The sequence below is a fragment of the Postia placenta genome, assembly GCF_002117355.1.
Source record: "Postia placenta MAD-698-R-SB12 unplaced genomic scaffold POSPLAscaffold_3, whole genome shotgun sequence".
NCBI lineage: Eukaryota > Fungi > Basidiomycota > Agaricomycetes > Polyporales > Adustoporiaceae > Rhodonia > Rhodonia placenta.
Genome location: NW_020169834.1, coordinates 1,474,123 through 1,493,077, shown reverse-complemented (window position 1 = coordinate 1,493,077; position 18,955 = coordinate 1,474,123). Strand labels below are relative to the sequence as shown.

At 54.2% G+C, this 18,955-nt stretch overlaps 7 protein-coding genes across 7 annotated transcripts; 2 read left to right on the top strand and 5 right to left on the bottom strand.

The window, feature by feature from the left end:
• Positions 1-507: 507 nt before the first annotated feature.
• On the bottom strand, positions 508-3,346 carry POSPLADRAFT_1135912 (hypothetical protein; the record flags this gene model as incomplete). Its single annotated transcript, XM_024484622.1, has 12 exons — positions 508-623; positions 693-709; positions 776-845; positions 904-1,096; positions 1,157-1,268; positions 1,321-1,757; positions 1,809-2,008; positions 2,058-2,222; positions 2,277-2,693; positions 2,838-2,936; positions 3,016-3,208; positions 3,266-3,346. The coding sequence occupies 12 exons, from the start codon at positions 3,344-3,346 to the stop codon at positions 508-510; spliced, it is 2,100 nt and encodes a 699-aa protein (XP_024341854.1).
• A 269-nt stretch (positions 3,347-3,615) lies between these two features.
• Positions 3,616-4,594, top strand: POSPLADRAFT_1167229 (hypothetical protein; the record flags this gene model as incomplete). The annotated part of the gene is made up of 5 exons (XM_024487957.1): positions 3,616-3,726; positions 3,791-4,008; positions 4,071-4,140; positions 4,197-4,288; positions 4,358-4,594. 5 exons carry the CDS (start codon positions 3,619-3,621, stop codon positions 4,386-4,388), a joined length of 519 nt encoding a protein of 172 aa, XP_024341853.1. The 3' UTR covers positions 4,389-4,594.
• POSPLADRAFT_1133838 (hypothetical protein) lies at positions 4,555-5,466 on the bottom strand (the record flags this gene model as incomplete). Its single annotated transcript, XM_024484403.1, has 3 exons — positions 4,555-4,926; positions 4,969-5,155; positions 5,234-5,466. 3 exons carry the CDS (start codon positions 5,464-5,466, stop codon positions 4,555-4,557), a joined length of 792 nt encoding a protein of 263 aa, XP_024341852.1.
• A 196-nt stretch (positions 5,467-5,662) lies between these two features.
• Positions 5,663-9,469, top strand: POSPLADRAFT_1167225 (hypothetical protein; the record flags this gene model as incomplete). Its single annotated transcript, XM_024487956.1, has 6 exons — positions 5,663-6,522; positions 6,571-6,752; positions 6,807-7,384; positions 7,447-8,247; positions 8,307-8,368; positions 8,422-9,469. The coding sequence occupies 6 exons, from the start codon at positions 5,663-5,665 to the stop codon at positions 9,035-9,037; spliced, it is 3,099 nt and encodes a 1,032-aa protein (XP_024341851.1). The 3' UTR covers positions 9,038-9,469.
• POSPLADRAFT_1136324 (hypothetical protein) lies at positions 9,449-11,820 on the bottom strand (the record flags this gene model as incomplete). Its single annotated transcript, XM_024484667.1, has 11 exons — positions 9,449-9,542; positions 9,599-9,638; positions 9,701-9,819; positions 9,880-9,956; positions 10,007-10,048; positions 10,106-10,256; positions 10,314-10,416; positions 10,480-10,770; positions 10,853-11,393; positions 11,451-11,599; positions 11,655-11,820. The coding sequence occupies 11 exons, from the start codon at positions 11,818-11,820 to the stop codon at positions 9,449-9,451; spliced, it is 1,773 nt and encodes a 590-aa protein (XP_024341850.1).
• Positions 11,821-13,994: 2,174 nt separating this feature from the next.
• Positions 13,995-15,722, bottom strand: POSPLADRAFT_1167222 (hypothetical protein). The gene is made up of 11 exons (XM_024487955.1): positions 15,613-15,722; positions 15,449-15,552; positions 15,286-15,389; positions 15,189-15,226; positions 14,927-15,134; positions 14,802-14,868; positions 14,701-14,746; positions 14,589-14,644; positions 14,496-14,536; positions 14,312-14,445; positions 13,995-14,256 (listed from the first exon to the last, which is right to left on the bottom strand). Exons 1-11 carry the CDS (start codon positions 15,693-15,695, stop codon positions 14,106-14,108), a joined length of 1,032 nt encoding a protein of 343 aa, XP_024341849.1. The 5' UTR covers positions 15,696-15,722; the 3' UTR covers positions 13,995-14,105.
• A 358-nt stretch (positions 15,723-16,080) lies between these two features.
• On the bottom strand, positions 16,081-17,768 carry POSPLADRAFT_1053843 (hypothetical protein; the record flags this gene model as incomplete). Its single annotated transcript, XM_024480454.1, has 12 exons — positions 16,081-16,231; positions 16,289-16,422; positions 16,485-16,525; positions 16,582-16,637; positions 16,693-16,721; positions 16,784-16,858; positions 16,913-17,120; positions 17,183-17,229; positions 17,299-17,402; positions 17,464-17,567; positions 17,624-17,643; positions 17,706-17,768. 12 exons carry the CDS (start codon positions 17,766-17,768, stop codon positions 16,081-16,083), a joined length of 1,032 nt encoding a protein of 343 aa, XP_024341848.1.
• Positions 17,769-18,955: the final 1,187 nt, after the last annotated feature.

The window sequence follows — 18,955 nt, the reverse complement described above, 5'->3', positions numbered from 1 at the left end:
CCGGCTACGGCGTCTCTGTCCGGGTGCCGTCGGTTAGCCGCGGTCTTGATCTCCCGACCTCAGCCGAGAGGAGTAGGCGCCCGGTGGAAGTTACGGTAGGTTACGGTTGTGGAACCAACGGGGTTCTAGGGATGAGGAACCGGGTAATAGGTGTGTTGCAATGGTCTTTCGGTCTTCGAGGGGCAGGGGTGTCGTTCGGAAACAAGTTGGCACCTAGACCTGAGCTAGAGCTACGAAGACAACGGAAAACGACACTCTCAGCAGGGTACAGACAACACACCTTCGAACTCCCATTTTTAACAAGAGGTTACCTCCAGTGGCCATTTTATATCGTCGTGCAAAGTACAGGCTTACAGTAAAATACAGCATGTATGAGAGTGCGCCAAATGCAAGCGGAAGATTGAGCTTCTCTCACCGCACGTTCCTTCACACCATGCTTTCCACCTCCCCTCCGAGCAATGGCGATAAGAGCACCCATGCAGTCATCGAGGCTATTCGACAGTGAATTTAACCTTGGTCTTCTGCGTCTCGCTTCCTCTTCATTTCCCTTGAGACCTTGTGCTGCGCTGCCTCGTGTTTTGCCAACTCTATAGGTACCTTTGAGACCGGACTCTTCGAGATCTCTGAACAGATGGGAATCACGTTAGCACACTGAGGCGGAAGAGGTATCAGATAAGAAAAAGGTACGGTACCTTGCTTGAGATCGTACCTGCATTATGGGAGAGATAAGCCACAGGTCAGAAAGTAATAAGCAATCTAACGGGAGAAAACGCACATGACTTCGTCGTCGTCGTTCGTCAGGAACGTGATTGCGGTACCTTGCTTGCCGGCACGACCCGTACGACCTGCACGGTTCACAGCATTGGTGAAAGTATTCGTAACGGTAGAGAAATTGGCACTCACCGATACGATGAACATATGCCTCGATGGTGTTTGCCATCTGGAAGTTGATAACCAAAGTGACGTCCTGTACATCAATACCACGACCGGCCAAATCGGTGGCGACAAGAATGTCTGAGTCGCCCGAACGCAGAGCCTGCAGCGCGGCTTCTCGCTGTTCTTGGTTCTTGCCGGAGTGCAACGTAGCGGCGTTCCACTGAAAATAGTAAATCGTGAGTTAGAGCGGCAAGAAAGCAGACTGAAAAACATCACGCACGCCAGCACGCTGGAGGTCCTTGGCCACCATGTCTGCAGTCTTCTTCTGATTGACGAAGACGATGATAGGTGCAGCATACATTCCGCTGTTAAGGATCTCGAGTAGTAGCTGCCTGTGAGCGAGGACGTCAGCCGGCAAGACATGAAAGCAACATGTATACAAACTTCTTCTTTTCATCTCCGTTGACAAATTCGACCTTCTGGTCGACGGTATCGACGGCCCTACCAGCTTCACCAATAGTGATGATAGCGGGCCTTCTGAGGTATTTCTTGGCAAGACGCTCGACAGGAGGCGGCATGGTAGCGGAGAACAAGGTCGTCACTCGCGTTCGGCCCTTCTTAATCATCGTCTCGCCGTCTATGTCCATTTGTTCGCCTTGATCTTCGCCGACCATAGTATCATTAGGTAGTTTATCGAGGATGAAGGTGAGGTCGACTTCAAAGCCAAGGTTCACCATCCGGTCAGCTTCGTCCATGACGATGTACCGACATTGGGAGAGGACAATGACATGTCGCTCGATGACATCTTTTAAACGACCGGGCGTAGCAATGATGATTTCCGCACCGGAACGCAGGTTGAATTGTTGCTCTTCCACCGAACGCTGAAAGATGCGCACGTCAGTTAGAGCTGGTTGTCAGTGCAAGAGACTTACCCCTCCGACGATGGACACGCAAGTGAACCCCAGGGGTCCCGCAAACTTCTTCGTTTCCGATTCAATCTGCTGGGCCAGCTCACGAGTCGGAGCCATAATGAGAGCATAAGGACCCAGATGTCTGTTATCGTCCGTGAAGAGCGGCAACTTGGAGATGAACGCAAGCATTGGAATCACAAAGGCGGCCGTCTTACCGGAACCTACACACCCTCGTCAGGAGACAGACTGGATAGGGATGATAATGCTCACCGGTTTCAGCGATACCGATAATGTCTCGGTTCTGCAGCCCAATTGGGATAGCTTGTCGCTGAATAGGTGATGGGTCTTTGTAGCCAATCTTGTCAATGATCTCCAAAATCTCGCGGGGTATGATAGATTCCTCCCATGACCGCAGAGGATGGGGAATCGTGCCGCCTGTAAGAGAGCGGTTGAATCAATTTCAGGTCAAACAAAGTAGAACATGCTTACCCCTTGTAGCAATGCTGAAGTCTTCTCGGAAAATGCGCCAGTCTCGCTCCTTCATCTCCTCCAGCTTCTTCTCCGTCCAATGACGCTCGTCCAAACCAGATCTCGCAGCCTTCCTCCTTTCGAGCGGGTCCGCCAGCTGCATTGGCTCGACGCCGTTCTTTTTAGCCACAGGCACGGTCCCACCACCATCGTCCATGCCGGCAATATGTCCACGCCCAAACATGATCTGCGCGCCCTGTCGTTGACTTCCGACAGTCGCAGGTGCCTCCGCATTGTACGTGTCGTCCTGTTCGTCCCAGTCGAAGACAAACTTGCGGTCGTTCATCTTGCGGATCTTGCGCTTCTTCTTGTCAACACCAAGATAGCGCGAGCGGATGGCTGTAAGATCGGTCTCGGTCATAGGTGGCACATAGGAATCTGAGCCCGGCGTGGAAGGCGCAGCGCTAGCAGAGGAGCCCGATGGCGGTGGTGGCGGAGGCATCGACGAGGACGCAGGAGCATCAGGTGCCTTGCCCCTCTCAGCACGAGGAGCAGTGGGAACGCCCTGGTAAGAACCTTGACGTCGGTCGTCGTGCGGTCGCCTGTCCCTTTCACGGTCTCTGTCTCGATCCCTCCCATCCCTCCGGCCATACCTGCCTCCATCTCTGTCTCTGTCTCTGTCTCGATCGTAGCGGTCATCGTCTACAAGTGTCTCATGAATGAGAGACGAGTCTGCATCACAAGTGCATGAGTTACTCACACCGACCAACCCCATTGCCATACCTGCTCGTGCGATCGCGCTCCCTCTCTCGCGCACGGATTTCTTCTGCCTCCCGCTCAAGGCGGTCGCGGTCGCGCCGCGCTTGTTCGCCCTTCTCACGCTCTTCTTTGAGTTCTTGCGCTCGCTTTTGGATTGCAAGCTGCGCCCGCTGCTCTTTAGTCAGGAACCGAGGCTACAGACAGCATTGTTAGGACGTGCTCTCGGCGCGCTGCTTCCACAGCGAACATACCTTTGACGAGGCCTCTTTCTCTTCCTTCTGCTTCTGTAGCAGACTCTCGATGGAGAGGGGCTGTCCACGAGTTGCAGCCATGTTGCGGTTTGAGGAAAGCGTCGAAGACAGAGCGTCTCAGCGCGCCATTGCAAGGCGCCCGATCTATCCCCACGTGAGCCACGTGGTCCCGCCGTTGGTCCATTTCCGGAAAACTTGTAAGAGGGTCGTTCACATCGGACGCGCACACCACCACCACCGCTCGCATCTTCCCCACGCCCCCAGCCCCCGTCGCGAGCGCGAGCAAAAGCTACTGCTTTCTGGTCTCGAGCCGACAACCAGTCGAGATGACGCGTGACATCGACGATTGGCGCATGCAGTCTCCGCGTCCAGAGACACCAGAGCCCGACTCGCGGCAGGGGCGCAGGAACGGCGCGGCGGGCGTGCAGCTCCTGGACAACGATGGTGCGATCTCAGATCAGGTGTGTGGTTCTGCGTCGTAGCTTCAATGCCTCGCTCTCTGATGCCACTTCTTGATGCTCGCAGCTGGAATCCTGCTTGAAGCATATTTTCGCTAAATATTGCACACCTCGTCCCGCGCCGCCACAAAAAGGTGTCGGCTTGCTCATGCCGCCGGAGGGCGCGTACCTCTCACCAGAGGGGCTGGACACATGGGCAAGCGACACCAATGGAGCGCCGTTCGACGACGAGACTAAGGAGGAGTTGATGGAGTTTCTAGACGTGACGGAGGACGGCAGCCTCACGTCAGTGACTTCTTAAATCGTCCTTTAAATCACGCGAGATGTTGATAATCCTTGGTGCGTAGGCTCAAGGGATTCATGCAGGTATATCAGCTACAGACGGAGAACGATGAGGAGGAAACTTGGCGGGATCTCGTGAGTACTTAAACGACTTTACTGCGACAGCGCCAAATTTGAATTCGTGTTGTCAGTCGTCTCATGGTTTTGACCGGACGCTCAGACTTGTGGCCACCCGTAGAGAAGACACCGATATGGACGAGCGTGATCCCCCGTATGCCTTCCCGTAGGTCTCGACCCGCAGCACACCTCGGAGTAAATGCTCCTTTCGATACTGATGCCTGCGGCGCTCCAGGGGTTACACGAACGGCACGAAGGTGGCGTAAAACCAGCTAATAAGACGTCGCGGATCACGTTTTCAGGACTCAGGTTTTCCTCGCGTCGAATCCCCGATACCCTGATGACCTCTCATGTCCATCCACAGCATGAAGTGTTGCTATCCTCTCCATTTGCATTGCTTTGCAGTATCGTAGATTTTGTATAACACGATTGTCATTGCTGAATATTATCAGACACGCGGGCATTGAGCACCTTTTCAGTTAATGTAAGCTTCCAGATCTCTATCCCTTCCCAGTCGACCTTATCCCACGTTACTCCGCCCTTCTCCATGGCTCTGACAAGCTTCTTGTGAGGCACCCTATCAAGTGTGAAACCCCACATGTTCTCCGCATTTGACAGCGCGCGGTTAGTTAGAGTTGGATCGCGTCTCTCTAGACATATGTATACCGGGGGTGGACGCGAAGAAGGTGATGATATCAATGACATCCTGGTCAGAGCGTGCACAGTGCGGAAAAGTGGGGAGATAATGTCAGGCGAGTAGATCGTATCCGAGGAGATGATGAGGTCAAAGGGAGGGCCCATGGTCTGCGCATCGCCGGCCTCTTGCCACACGTCCGGAGAGGCCACAGCGGTGTCGTCATTCCAAGACCATTGTTCGGGCGGAACAGACCAGTCCAATATACGGACCTGGATAGTGCCGTGGCCCAGGGGCAGCTGCGAGACGTTGCGAGAGATGTTGTCGGCGAGCACGGAGGAAACTACGGCCGGAAGATCGGTGGCCAGTACATCGTAGCCCATGGCAGAGAGAGCGAGCCTACACACAAATGGACGGAGGATATAGTCATTGCCGGGTCAAGCGAGGTCAAACTACTGAGAAGCGCCGATAACGCACGCAGACAAGCCGATGCCGCTTCCGAGCTCGACGACGCGGGGGCGTCTTGCGGATGTGGCCTTGTACTTGAGGTTGTCGGCGAGATACCAGGAGAGAAGTTGTGCGCCAAGCCAGAGAGCGGTTCCATTAGAGGCGCCGTTGTCGAGTTGAGCGAGGTGGAAGAGCGAGTGGCAGAATGGATAACGTAGGAGGGGGACGTGCTTTGTGTGGTGAGCGGGTAGCACTGCGAGCATATTGGAGAAGCTTAGACTGTAGTGGACGCGAAGGCACTGCGCGCGAAGAGGTGATGGGACGGATACAAACTACGCCACGAGGCGTTAGCAGCGTGTGATACAAATCACCGTGCATATTCGACCGCCTCCCCTCCGTCGGCCTTGTATCCACGCTCCCTCCCAGCCTCCCCCAAGCTGGACTCCCTCCCGCCTCGCCATGAAGGCATTCCTTAACCGCATCAACAGGGGCCTCTCCAGTCGCGGCGACAAAGACAAGGAGCCCGTCCTCAGGGAAAAGATACCCAACCTTCCTCCCCTCCCTGATTGGCCTCCTCAGCGCGCAACATCCACCCCCAGCACCATCGATTCCTCCAAGCCGCTACCGGAACTGTCTGTACGCCCCCTTCCGCCGATTGAGGAGCCCTCGTCGTCAGGCTCAACCGACTCGTCTGCAACTCCGACTCCCGTCCCTCACGACTCGGCAGACGATGAACCTGGCATTTCCAGCAAGTACGCTTCCCCAGACACCTCAGCCTCCTCATCTCGTCCAGAGCCCGACTCCGCCGGCCGCAGTTCGCGCAAGACGACAAATGGCACAATGAGCAATGGTACCAACAGCGACGTGCAGAAAAAGGTCGCATTCCTCTCACCGCCCCCAACGCCTGGCCCTACCGATCGCCCTCTACCCGACGTCGAGACATCCACGCCACCCAGCGCCGTGCCGTTAAAGACGACTGTGTCGCGTTTCCAGGCCGCGCATGCCAAGGACACGCGCGGATCAACATCAACGGCGACCTCGTCGAAGACGGACATTCCCTCGACTGCTCGTTCAGCGAAGCAGTCGTCGACGCGCGCCGCAACGTCTCCGTTCACTGCGCGCAGCTATGGCGACGGCGCGTCTATCCACCCTTCAGTGCGATCAGGAACGCCATACTCCCAAACAACGAACGCGAGTAGCCGAATACTAGCCGCCCAATCGTGGAGTGAAGTTGCGGAGGAGGATTTGGTGTCCAACATCGGGCAGCGGGAGAGGACACGGCAGGAGGTGCTCTGGGAGATTGTGGCCAGCGAGGAACGGTGCGTGCTGCCAGTACAACTTCTACGCTACTTCTAATGAGATAAAAGATATGTGAACGAGCTACTGAAGCTGAAGGAGACCTTTATTGACGCGCTCATGCACCCCTATTCCGCATCCTCTCCTATCTCGTCGCCTACACCGATCGAATACGACGACTATCCTCGATCGGACACGCCAAGGGAGTCACTTGAACATCTTCCAATTGCCGCACGCTTCCTGTCTCCCCTCGGTTTCCGCTCTGACTCGCCAACGGGTCAAACGTCGCCTCCGCCACCGCGGAAAGACGATGGCCACCCGACCATTGACGGTGAGTCGTTGAACTCGGCAGAGGAAGAGGAGGCGGACGACCGCATGGGCGCTGCGTACCATTCACGAAACAAGACCTCGACGGGCATGAGCCAATCGGCGAAACATAACCACCCGCGTTCACCATACAACGCGCGGTCAGGCGGGGCGAAGTATGGCACGTCAGTGCCGTTCCCTTCGCGATCACATCAATCTCTGCCGCCACCTCCGCGAATGAACCCAATGTCGTCATCGACGCATTCTCTCGGTCGACAGTCGTTGATTGCGGACAGGAACGGTGACTATCATGGCGAGACGGGTGCGCCATCAACGAGAGCGACGACGTCGGCGGGTTCCAACGTCTTGCGGAAGTTCAAGAGAAGCAATGCAACGCCTGATCCAGTAGTGGGCAGCGCGGTGCCATCAAGGGACCTCCCAGAAGATCTGCGAAAGTGCTTGGAGGTCATTGAAGGGGGCATCCTTGAGGGCCATATCAGGCTGAGTGAGGGATTGCGGAAGAGATACGAGGAGCAATACCCTCTTGTGCGATCACTTGCGGATGTATTTGTCTCGAACGTGAGTCCCGATGTCCGTACTACTCAATCCCACGGGAATCCTTATTTCTGCTACGCATACAGTCGCATATACTCCAGGGGTACGCGACCTACGTGCTCCATCTCGAACGGGCGCTGGAGCAAGTCGACAACGCTTTGTCGAACGCGAGCGCGAACAAAAAGCCGAAAAAGCAGGACGCAGATCAGTGGCAAAAGATCTGCCAGACGCTGCAGCGGCTCGAGATGGTTGCGTCCGAGAAGGGCGAGACTGGGCTCGCGATCTCGCTCTCGAAGCCGTTCCAGCGGCTGCTCAAGTATCCGCTGCTTTTCCAGAATTTGCTCTTCCATACGGATCCGAGCACCTTTGAGTACGAGAGCACGCTGCAGATGGTCGCGGAGGTGGAGTCCATCGTGCGTAGCATCGAGGACGAGAAGATTCAGAAGGAGGAGCGCGACAAGACCAGGGACGTTTTTGCGCGCATTGAGGGGCTCGACAAGGTTAAGCAGCTCATGGTCCCGAAGCCGTCACGGGTGCTCATGGAGGAGAGGCCGGCGATGGGCGTGAACCCGGATGGCAAGAACTCGGGATCGCCGCCCGGGAGCGGACCGGGCGCGAAGGGCGTGAAGGGCAAGACGTCCTTGAAGCGTCTCAGCGATGTTCTCCAATCGAACAACGGCGTTGGAGGGAAGAAGGACCAATGGCTTGTGGTGTTCAACGACGTGGTGCTGCGGTGCCAACGGACGGGCACAACGTCGTTGCCACTGGTGGCAGGAACAGGTTCGAGGACCAACTCGCTACCGGAACTACAGGGGAAGGCGAAGTACGCGACTACGGGCAGACGTGGTTCGCAAACGAAGCCTCGCAACTTGTACAAGTTTCTCAAGGTGCGTGGAGACCGGGTCTCAGGAATTGATTGGTGACTAACATGCTGGCTTCGTCGCAGATAGAGACATGGGCTATTGGAGACGTGGTACAGCCGCGAGAAGGTGTCGTCTCTATGGAAGAGTGAGTAGCGATGTCTTCTCATATGATCAACCACGTCTGACATTTCGTGTCAGTGTTGTACGCTCGCGGCAACAGGCACATTTGAGTGCGCAGCCCCGAATTGTGCCTCTTCCTGACGACGACGAGGATGGTGGCGTGGAATCGGACGACTCAGATCGGAAAAGCAAGATGAGCTTCTCGTACTGGGGTGCGGACAAAGTCACGCTACAGAAGCCCACTGCAGCGAAGAGACAGCTCGCAAATACCGCACGACGAGGTGCAGCAGGTTCTTCGACAGCGTATGGCCGTGAGTCATCTGCTAATGCCAAGTTTGGCACGCGTCTCGTCTCGGTGGAATCAGCCGGTGGTGGTGGTGCCCGTCCTGCGAGCCGACGCACCCAAGCGACACCAGCAGGGCAAGGGCGGCGGCAGGCTCACTCGGAGGAAGATCACTCTGTTAAGGCCACAGTGACAAGAGACCGTCCAGGTTGGAACGGCAGCACGCGCGCGACGTTGACCCCTGTGCCCAAACGTCCTCGGAACACCTCACAGACCAGCGCGGCCACGAGAACCACATCGAACGCTAAGCAGCTCTCGTCGCCAGCGCCATCGGAGGACTCTGGTGTCGGCTTTTACCGCCAAATCATCGCTCAGAACCCGTCTCTCAATGCTTTGAACGCGAATGCATAGATGCTCATGGATCCTCCCCTCTTGTCGATGCCCGTTTCACGCTCTCACGCTCTTATGGATAATATAAACGACCAACTCTGCCACTATCGCTATGACCGGCATATGTTTTCCCTGTGTCAATATGCTGCTCTTTTTCATCTCCGTCTTCATCATTGTCATTGAGTACCCACAGCTGATGATACCGTATCACTCATTATTTTGTCATGCGCCCCCTAATAATCTGAGTACCCTCATTGTGCAGTCCATCTTCCTTATCTCTCCAGTACCAAGTTACCCGTCATTCTTTGCGCAGTTATCTCTTTCCGTCCTGAGGAACGATTGCGGAGATCCATGAAGACACTTCACGCTCTGTTCTGCTGTCATCTATATTTCTTAGATTTCAGATGTATTACAATTATTACCGTCAGTCTACTAACTCGAACCATCATCATACGCCGCATTGTGTATGCTCACGCTCCGCCCGCTCGGGTCAGACGAACAGCCCCAATCTCCTCGCGGCACCCACCTGTAGTGATGTGAGGTAAGTTCGGGAGGGTTGGCGCGGAGCGACACGACACATACCTCACCGCGGTCTCCGCCGCCGCCTCTAGGGGGAACAGCCCTGCGGCACGAGAAGGCAATCTCAATAGGCATACCAAGCCAGATACGGGCAAGCCTGCTCACCGTCGAAAATTTCACGAATCCAGTACGCTTCTTTCGTGTCTGGCGTGCTGACCGGCCATCGCTCTGTGCGCTTCGCGAATGCTTCATCAGAAACGACCGCGGCAGCGTGGTCCTTCATGCTGCAATGTGGTCTCAGTGTGCTGTGCGCGGACCGCCCGTGTGGATGTGTGTGGGCTCACCCATCGATCCACGAATATCCCACACCGTCGGAGAATTGCTCCTTCTGTCGCCAGAGGATTGACTTGGGCAGATAAGGCTGATAGCGGGGTCAGCGGTAAACTGAGCTTCTTATCCGTCAATACACACCTTCCCGTCTGGCGAGCAGTCGAATGCTTTCCGCAAAATGTACTGTGTCGCGGGATGGTGAATAAATACAAGAGTCAGATCCCTAAGAGTTAGTCTCACCTTTTCCATCTTAGGTGAGCCATCCTCGTCGACCTGCTGCGCTGCACCTTTATTGAACATCTTCTCCTTAGGGTCGACATTCATTGCCACATCCAAGAACTTCTTGTCCAGAAACGGCACACGCGCCTCCAGACCCCAGGCCATCGTCGACCTGGACCGCGGTATCAGACCGCGGACCATCAACACGAGACAGGGTGACGGCACTCACTTGTTCGCCCGCAAACAGTCCGCGGTATGCAGGTTCTTTACCCGGCGTACGCACTCTTGGTGGAACGAAGCCGGGTCAGGTGCTGCGTGGAAGTACAGGTATCCTGAAAAGCGCCGCGGAGGTCAGGAACATAGCCGCCACGATGTCCACGGAACCGGATACCCACCACCGAAGATCTCGTCGCTGCCCTCTCCGCTCAGGACCATCTTCACGCCCATGGCTTTGATTTTTCGGCTCAGTAGGTACATGGGCGTGCTCGCGCGCACGGTGGTCACGTCGAACGTCTCAAGATGGTAGATGACATCTGGGATAGCGTCCAGCCCTTCCTGCACCGTGAAGACGTATTCATGATGAACTGTGCCGAGGTAATGTGCCGCTTTCCTTGCAGCGAGCAGGTCGGGCGAATTTTCTAAACCGATCGAGAAAGAATGTAACTGAGGCCACGACGCAATGGTAGCTGTGTCATTGAGGTCAGCACGGCCTGATATCCTTTGAAACTCCTCAAAACTTTATACCTATTTCTGAGACGCCATTGCCACTCGGCGAAGGCGGACCGCTCTGCGCCTCAGCCAACATTCGTTTTCTCTTCTCTACCTGCGCCTGTGCGACTTTCTCGGTTTCACGTGCAGCAATGGCAGCGATGAGGCTGCTATCTAGCCCGCCACTCAGGAGCACACCATACGGCACTTCCGACATCAGCCGCTTGCGCACGGCTTCCTCTAAAGTCTCGCGCAGCAGGGTGAGGTCTGCGGGCTTTGTTGGGATGATAGCATCGGGACCCTCGCGGTCGCCGTCCAACCACGACGGCTGGTAGTAGCGCATCGTGGACTGATCCTGGCTGTCGTAGACATGACCTGGCGGGAAAGAAATGATACTGTCGCACTCGTCCACGAGAGCCTTAAGCTCGGACGCGAAGAACGTTGCGCCGGGGCGTTTGGAGGACCAGCCCTGGTAGAGGGTAGTGATACCGATGGGGTCGCGTGCGGCGATGATACGTGAAGGGGTGACGGACTCGTCGAGGAGGACGAAAGAGAACATGCCATCAAGAAGGTCGCAGAGGTTCTTGCCGTGTTCCTTATACTTTAGATCATATGCTATTAGAATGTTAGTATTGAGTGGTATTATAGGAATACACACCAGAGGAATAATGACTTCGCAGTCAGAGTGCGTCTTGAAGTTGTACTTTTCCTTGAGACTTGCTCGTAGCTTGATGTGGTTGTAGATCTCGCCGTTCACGGCAAGAATAATCTGTCCGTCGGTGCTCACAAGCGGTTGTGCACCAGTGTCTGCAAGGCATCCATCAGACACGCGTACAGTTCGGTATCATTAGCGTCTGCATACCGACACCAACGATGGCCAGTCGCTCATGGGCAAGGATTGTCTGCTTTCCGTTGTGGCATCCCGACCAATCCGGTCCTCTATGGCGGATTTTCTTTGCGCACGCGATTATACGCGGTCTTTCCAGCGCTGGGTTATCGAGACCGTGCGCGACAACTATCCCGCACATCTTGTAGGAAATTTGGAGGTGAAAGAGCGGGTGGCGGAGAAGAGAGAGCCGGCTTGACTGAAATATTGGCCATTTGGTATTCTCCGGTGACTCGGGCGCGTCTGGGCAGGAGCGATTGTCGATCATGTACTCGCATAGATAAGATAACATTTTCGCGGGAACCTCATCAAATCACATCTCGTCTCTTTCATCCTAATACATATGCCCATAATACTGTACTCAACAGACCACTTTTGGCCAGCACATTTATCACCCCTACACATGCTCTGCCTGGTCGTAGACATCGTTTTCACCTCGTGTTCGCTGACCGCCTTGTTGATCTTGGCCAAGTCTTGGTCGGTTAAGAACACGTCGCCACCCGCCAGATTCTTCAAGGTGCGCTTCTTGTATCTGTAGTGCCACAGTTAGCCTATCTAGCCAACGTGTGCAGCAGTGACATTCGGTATATACGACAAGCCCGGGGTATGATGTGCGATCCCAATACGCCTTTCCATGCTGCGCAGGGCTTATTCCTTAGTCGTCCGCGATGAATATAAGTGCCTCGCCAAAATACTACAGTCGAAATGTCCCTTCGCTTTGATGCAACAGCACTTGCCTGGTCGAAGCGATGGAACAGCCGACGTGTGTCGCGCTCTGTCTCATACATCAATAGTCACCTCTTTGCACGGGGTGGACAATGGCGGGCCATAGTCATTGCAGCAGCACAGCTTGGCGTTTGTAGCTTATTCGTAAAGATTCTCCCGCCCGAGGTACAAGGCTCAGTTAATATCTCATGTCAGTTCACCGAGTCACAGGCTTTTGGACCAGACAGGTCAAGAATTTGAGCGACCTTTAAGGTTGATCCGCATCACTGGGTCGAGACAAGATCTGAATGGCGAGGAATATCTCTGACCTTAATCATGCTAACAAGTCATTTCATCGTTTCCTCGGTAGAATAGTGATGCTCGAGTGGAGGAGGTCAAGCTTCTTCGTTCTCCGAGGGACAGCATCGATGTTGACCACGCTCGCACGAAGGTTCTCATGGCTGTTGCGTCCATCAGTCATGTTTTTGATACACCCTTCGCCACGTACGAATCGTTTGTTTCCAGAGCACCTGGGCTCGCAGCTCCCTTGAGATGGGTAATCCATGACGCGCAGCATCCCGCAGCCATGGAGAAGTAACGGACTTGACAAACAAGAACGTCTTGTCGACGTAGTCCGGTACTATTCGAAGAATCTGGTTCCCAGCTCGAGGTTTGCTGTCGTCAGGCGGTTGCCGTGTTATTCACCTTTGGGGATTGGAAATATAAGGCTGACGGATCTCCATATTCGTAGAAGCGGAGGGTACCGCTGTTGAGGAGCATCCTCGCTCCAGGAGACAAGACTTCGATCCCGGCCTTGATCCCTCGAAGCATTGCTCCTCGGGAACGGGGCCATCTTCCCTCCACCCAGATTACGAGCTACATGAGAAATCCCCCTAAGGTTTGAATGCTATGACTACGACCGTCTTAATCATCAATTCGTGCTATGGCAGCACCAATGCAAGTCAGCACCGAGAACAGGGGACTCGCAGCTGCACTCACATATTCCAGCTTTAGCAACAGTCACACTAGAGGCGATACCTCCGAGCTTAACTATGTTGTGCAACATCGTGCAACCTTATCAATCGTTCCTTGAGACTAGTGAATACTAGAGGATATCAAGTAACTTTCTCTGGTCACTTCTTACATACTTCCTTCAGACGCACAATCACATACGGCTGACTAGTGTGATAGCTTCCGAAGAGATGATGACGGATGCGAATCGGGCACCCAAAAGCCATTAGACCACTCAGTATCCAGATATCAAGGCAGCAAGTCCAATTCTGTGGACCCTGCAGCCCTGCATTGTTCCGTTGTGAACTGCGCCGGACACCAAGTGGGGTCAGTCGCCTAGTGCTGCGGTCTTCCAGAACCAGGCACGAGCACAACGAAGACAGCCATGGAGACGCGTTAGAGGGTATATCACATTACATCGTCCCTCAGGCCTCGACTCCGATGAAAGATTCTTGGAGATGTCAGCCGTAATTGGCCCCGGTGATATCTTCAGTTATTGTGGATATTGATTTCAGGTGCAAGTACGAGTATTGCCGCCATATTTATGATTCAGTCATCGACACCATACTAGCATTCGTAGTCGATAACATCAAAATCTGGTTTTTGAGAGGATTTCGTCGCTATATTTCAAGTCAACAATCTCGATTCTTTACGTTACTCGCTGGTACAAACTGCTCCATGCTACATCCGACTCATCGTGAGTACATGCGCTCATCCCCACAGGTGCGCCGCCTCAGGGTTGCCGAAGTAGCGATCGCCCTTCACCTCGAAGTTACTGATCGCGTCGTTGATCTCTGTCAAGTCTTGCTCAGTCAAAACTACGTCGCCACCTCCTGAGTTCTCTAAGGTACGCTTCTTGTGCCTGTTCGCATCTGCTTAGCCTGCGATAGCGAGACATAGAGCGGGCAGATACGCACGATGAGCCAGGGAGAGGGAACACGTGCGGGCCCAGGGCCCCGACCCAGGCGATGCAAAGCTGAGCGGGGGTAATTCCCTTCTTCTGGGCGATAGACTCGAGTGTCTTCACGAAGGCTATGTTGTGGCTGAAGTACTGCGAGGATGGTCAGATTAGTATACCTTGTCTCAGTACAGATCACTTACCTCCTCACGGAAGCGAGTGAGTCTGCGACGCGCATCGGCCTCTGCAAAGTTGAAGTCAAGACCTGGCGCGAATGATGTTTATTGAGAACAAACCAGGAAGGTCGCTCAGGCTCTTGATCTGGCCAGTCAAAAAGCCTCTGCCTAGTGGACTAAAAAAGAAAGATCGGTAACTGCAGGAGGCATCGAGCAAGTGCGGTCAACGTACGAATAGGCCACCACGGAGATGCCGAGTTCACCCGCTGTTGCGATGACTATGTAGACCGGTCAGCATCTGGTCACAATAAAATTATAAGGGACGGTAGTAACCCTTCTTGGTCTCTTCCTCGTATGACCACGGGCTGACCTCTATCTCCACGGCAGTGATAGGGTGCACCTACATGACTTATTCAGCCGTGCATCTCTTCTGGACCCATGTCTGATCGCTGACTTACGGCGTGCCCCTTCCTGAGCGTAGCAGCGCTGCATTCGGACATGCCAATGTGATCGAACTTGCCCTCCTTAATGAGGCCCGCAAGAGTCTTGATCACCTCCTCGATCGGATGCTTGGGGTCGACGCGTGCACATTCAAAAAGATCAAGCTTCTTAGTGCCACGGAGGGCGGCATTGATGTTATCCACGCTCGCGCGGAGATTCTCAGGCCTACACGGTTTATGAATGAGAAGAGGTCCCCTGCTTTCACTCAATGAGACTCACGAAGAGTCCGGCGCCATGTTAGTACGATTAATAGCGCCCTGGAACATCAAAGCTATGTCAAGAGGGGCATCTCTACTACATGAAATAGAGGCTCTACCTTAACAGACAAGAACGTCTTGTCGGCATATTCTGGATACTTGGCGAAGAACCTTGCCACAAGCTCAAGGTTCCCGGTCCCCAAGTCGTTCGCGTAGAACTCGCCTGTGGACAGTAATAGGTTAAGGCTGATGTGCTGGGGCAGTGATCTCGAACGCACGCACCACTGTTGATGAGCATCTTAGTACCCGGAGGCAAAGCGTCGACGCCCGCCTTGATTGCTTCAAAACATTGCTCGTCTGGGACAGGTGCCGAACCTCCCCTCCATCTACGTTGCGCAAGTGATTATAAGCTTTACGAGTAATCCTTTCAACCATGCTCTACGCACGTCATCATCATGAGCCCATGCGCGACTTTGGCGACCGTAACATTGGAGGCGGTACCGCCGAGCTTAGCAGTATTCTGCACCATTCTGTTGACTGTGATGATAGAGAGAGTGGTTCAAGGGGCGTTGAGCAATAAGGTTGCCGTCAAATGTTCTTATATATATGTACTGCGACCACACGTCCGACTGAATTTGAGTGCTGCCGAGGGGATGACGCACGGGTTGGGGCATCGTCAAGTAAGCGTAAATGGGTAATGCCATCTCGGAATGGTGCACCTGTTCAGTACTGTCATCGCCCGGCATGCGTTGGGTAAGCCTCCTCCGCGAGGTCGATCACACAGCGATCAAGATGCCGCTCCATCAATTCAAATTCCATTCTGCTTCAAATCGGACATCATGTGGGGGCCGATCGTACTCGAATCGAAAATCCCTGGAATACATAGCGAATCACGCTCCTGTGGACACCATCTCTTATCCCCATAGATGAGCCGCGGCGTCGTTCCCGAAGTAGCGGTCGCCCTTGACCTGGTGGCTGCTCAAGATCTTGTCGATTTGCGCTTTGTCGGCATCGGTCAGGACAATGTCACCCGCAGCCAAGTTCTCGAGCGTACGCTTCTTGGAGCTAGAGGCAACATGAATTATTGCGACCGTGTGAGTGAGACAGATGCCCAGTACGTACGAAGATCCGGGCAGCGGGATGACATGATCACCAAGCGAGGCTACCCAGGCGATGGCGAGCTGCGCGGGCGTGATGTTCCTCTTAACAGCCAGTGCTTTGAGTTCCTCGACGATAGCGATGTTCTCTTTGATGTACTGTCGTTTCGCGTGAAAATGTATACAATCACTTTAATCAAGCCTATTCATGCTAAGCGTACCTCGTCCTTGAATCGTGTCAGCATGCGGCGGTAGTCACCATCTAATTGCGTGAAAGAGGGTCAATACTTCCGTATGTTGAGTGGCTCATAGACTGACCCGAAAGGTCACTGGTCGACTTGATGGATCCGGTCAAGAAGCCCCGTCCAAGGGGGCTGCATAGTGCCGTTACTGATGTGCAGCAGACAATGAGGTAATCACGGCACGTACGAATAGCCAGCAACAGCGACACCGAGCTCCTTAGCCGTAGCGATAACTTAAATTAACATCGTCAATCAAAAGGCGGATCGAAGGAGCAAACTATCTCGCCTTTCTTGGTCTCCTCTTCGTAAGACCACAGGCTTACTTCAATCTCCACGACCGCAATCGGGTGCACCTGCGCGCACCAGCAATTAAATCATCCGGGGGTCTCGCATGTTCCGCCACTCACAGCATGCGCGCGCCTCAGAGTCTCTGCCTTGCACTCGGACATGCCGATATGGCTGAACTTACCCTCCTGAACCAAAGCGGCCAAAGCCTTGATGGTATCTTCGATCGGATACTTTTGGTCGACGCGGGCGCACTCGAACAAATCAAGTTTCTTGGTGCCGCGGAGGGCGCCGTTGATGGTGTCGACGCTGCGCCTCAAGTTTTCCGGGCTGGCGGGGTGAAGAGTGAGTGAGTGAGTGTAATGTTCCGGAATAGAACACGCGTAGCCTACGATGTGTCTGGACCGCCTGGTTTCCCTACAGACTTTCCGATGGCACCCTACAGAAGGTGAGATGGCGTGAGATGCCCAAGGTCATGGTAATTCGAGGAATGACAACGTCGACACACCTTAACGGAGAGGAACGTCTTATCCGCATAGTCAGGATACTTCTCGAAGAACCTGGCCAGCAGCTGCAAGTTCGCCGTGGAGAAATCGTACGAATAGAATTCGCCTGAGGATAGGAGGCCATCATCAGTGCTGCTAGGCCTTCGAGTCTCGTAGGCAAGGTTTACCGCTGTTCAGGAACATCTTCGCGCCAGGCGGGCAAGCATCGACTCCCGCCTTGATAGACTCAAACGCCTCCTCATCACTGAGAGGGTGTTTCGGATCCCTCAGGCTGTGTTGTCAACATTCAGTAAGAGCACCTGGAGACACGCGCCGGCTCGCACGAACGTCATCATCATCAAACCTTGCTTAAAATGAAATTTATGTCAAGACAGACTTTCACAGGAGTCCAATCAAATATAGTACGTACTGCTATCTTCGCGACAGTGATGCCGGACGCGGTCCCTCCAAGCTTGGCAGTGTTCTGGACCATCTTGCCCGTATGCAGATATGAGCAGAGATTGAACAAGTTATGATCAGTTTACTGAAAGTGAATGGCGGCTCGCGCGTTTCGCCTTTATACGCCTTTGTGCTTGTTACAGCTAGCACATGACGCGAACATGCTGGTTGCAGCCGAAAGGTCGCGTTGTCCTAAGTGCCAACGGCAGCTGAGGCTCACGAATCGCTTCGGCGATAATCATGCCTAGCCGCAAGCTGTTCACTAAAATTGGAGCCTGCCGGGAGGACACGCCATTACGCACAGCTTACGGCCACCACCGCGTATGACGCCCAACGCTGTGGTTCAACAGGGTATATCGCAGGGACACTGTCAGGCGACGGATAACTCATCTTAACACGTAACTTGCATTTGAGTAGTTGGTCGCCAGATGGAGATGGAAGCTGGCCAATGAGACCTTAAAGGGGTGAGAGATTGCCGTCCTTTCGTTGAGTTCGCTGGCCGACCGAATTGCAGCATTTCAATTAAGGCGAACCTCCTATCGCAGATGGTGCTTTGCGCCAGACGTGGGGCAGAACATACAGTAGGACGTACAGCAGCCTGCCGGGAGGGGGACGCGGAAGTACGCAGAGCTCACGGCCGCCACCGCGTATAACGTCCGGCGCTGTCATTCAATGGGACATACCGCAGATGTACTGTCGGGCGACGGAGAATTTACCTTAACACGTAACCTGCATGTGAGTAGTGAGCCGGCAGATGGAGGCTACACAGCGAGAACTTACGGGTGTGAGAGATTTCAATCCATTTATTGAGTTTAGTGGCTGGTCGCATCACAGCCTTTCAATAATGACAGACCTCCTATCGCAGATCATGCGTGCTAGACGTGGGGTAAAAGATACAGTAGCATATGGAACCTACCCGTCGAGCCCTTGCAGCGACGTCACCGTCGAGACGCTTGTCCCGATGGCTGCCGACCGTTGGCCGACCCTCCTACATTTGTCTCGCAGAGCACGATGGCGCATTCCGAAGAGGGGGCCTTTGTGTCTCTCCCTTAACCTGTTTACACCCGAGGGCCGAATGTCCATCGTTATACAGATTGTTGTAAAGCATCTACAAAGCAGGTAATGGGACACTCGTACATTATTCCCGCTGACACCGCGACATCATGGATTAATTTCATTACAGAACAGGTGAAAGACTTCGCCGTAGTCGGTATGGAGATT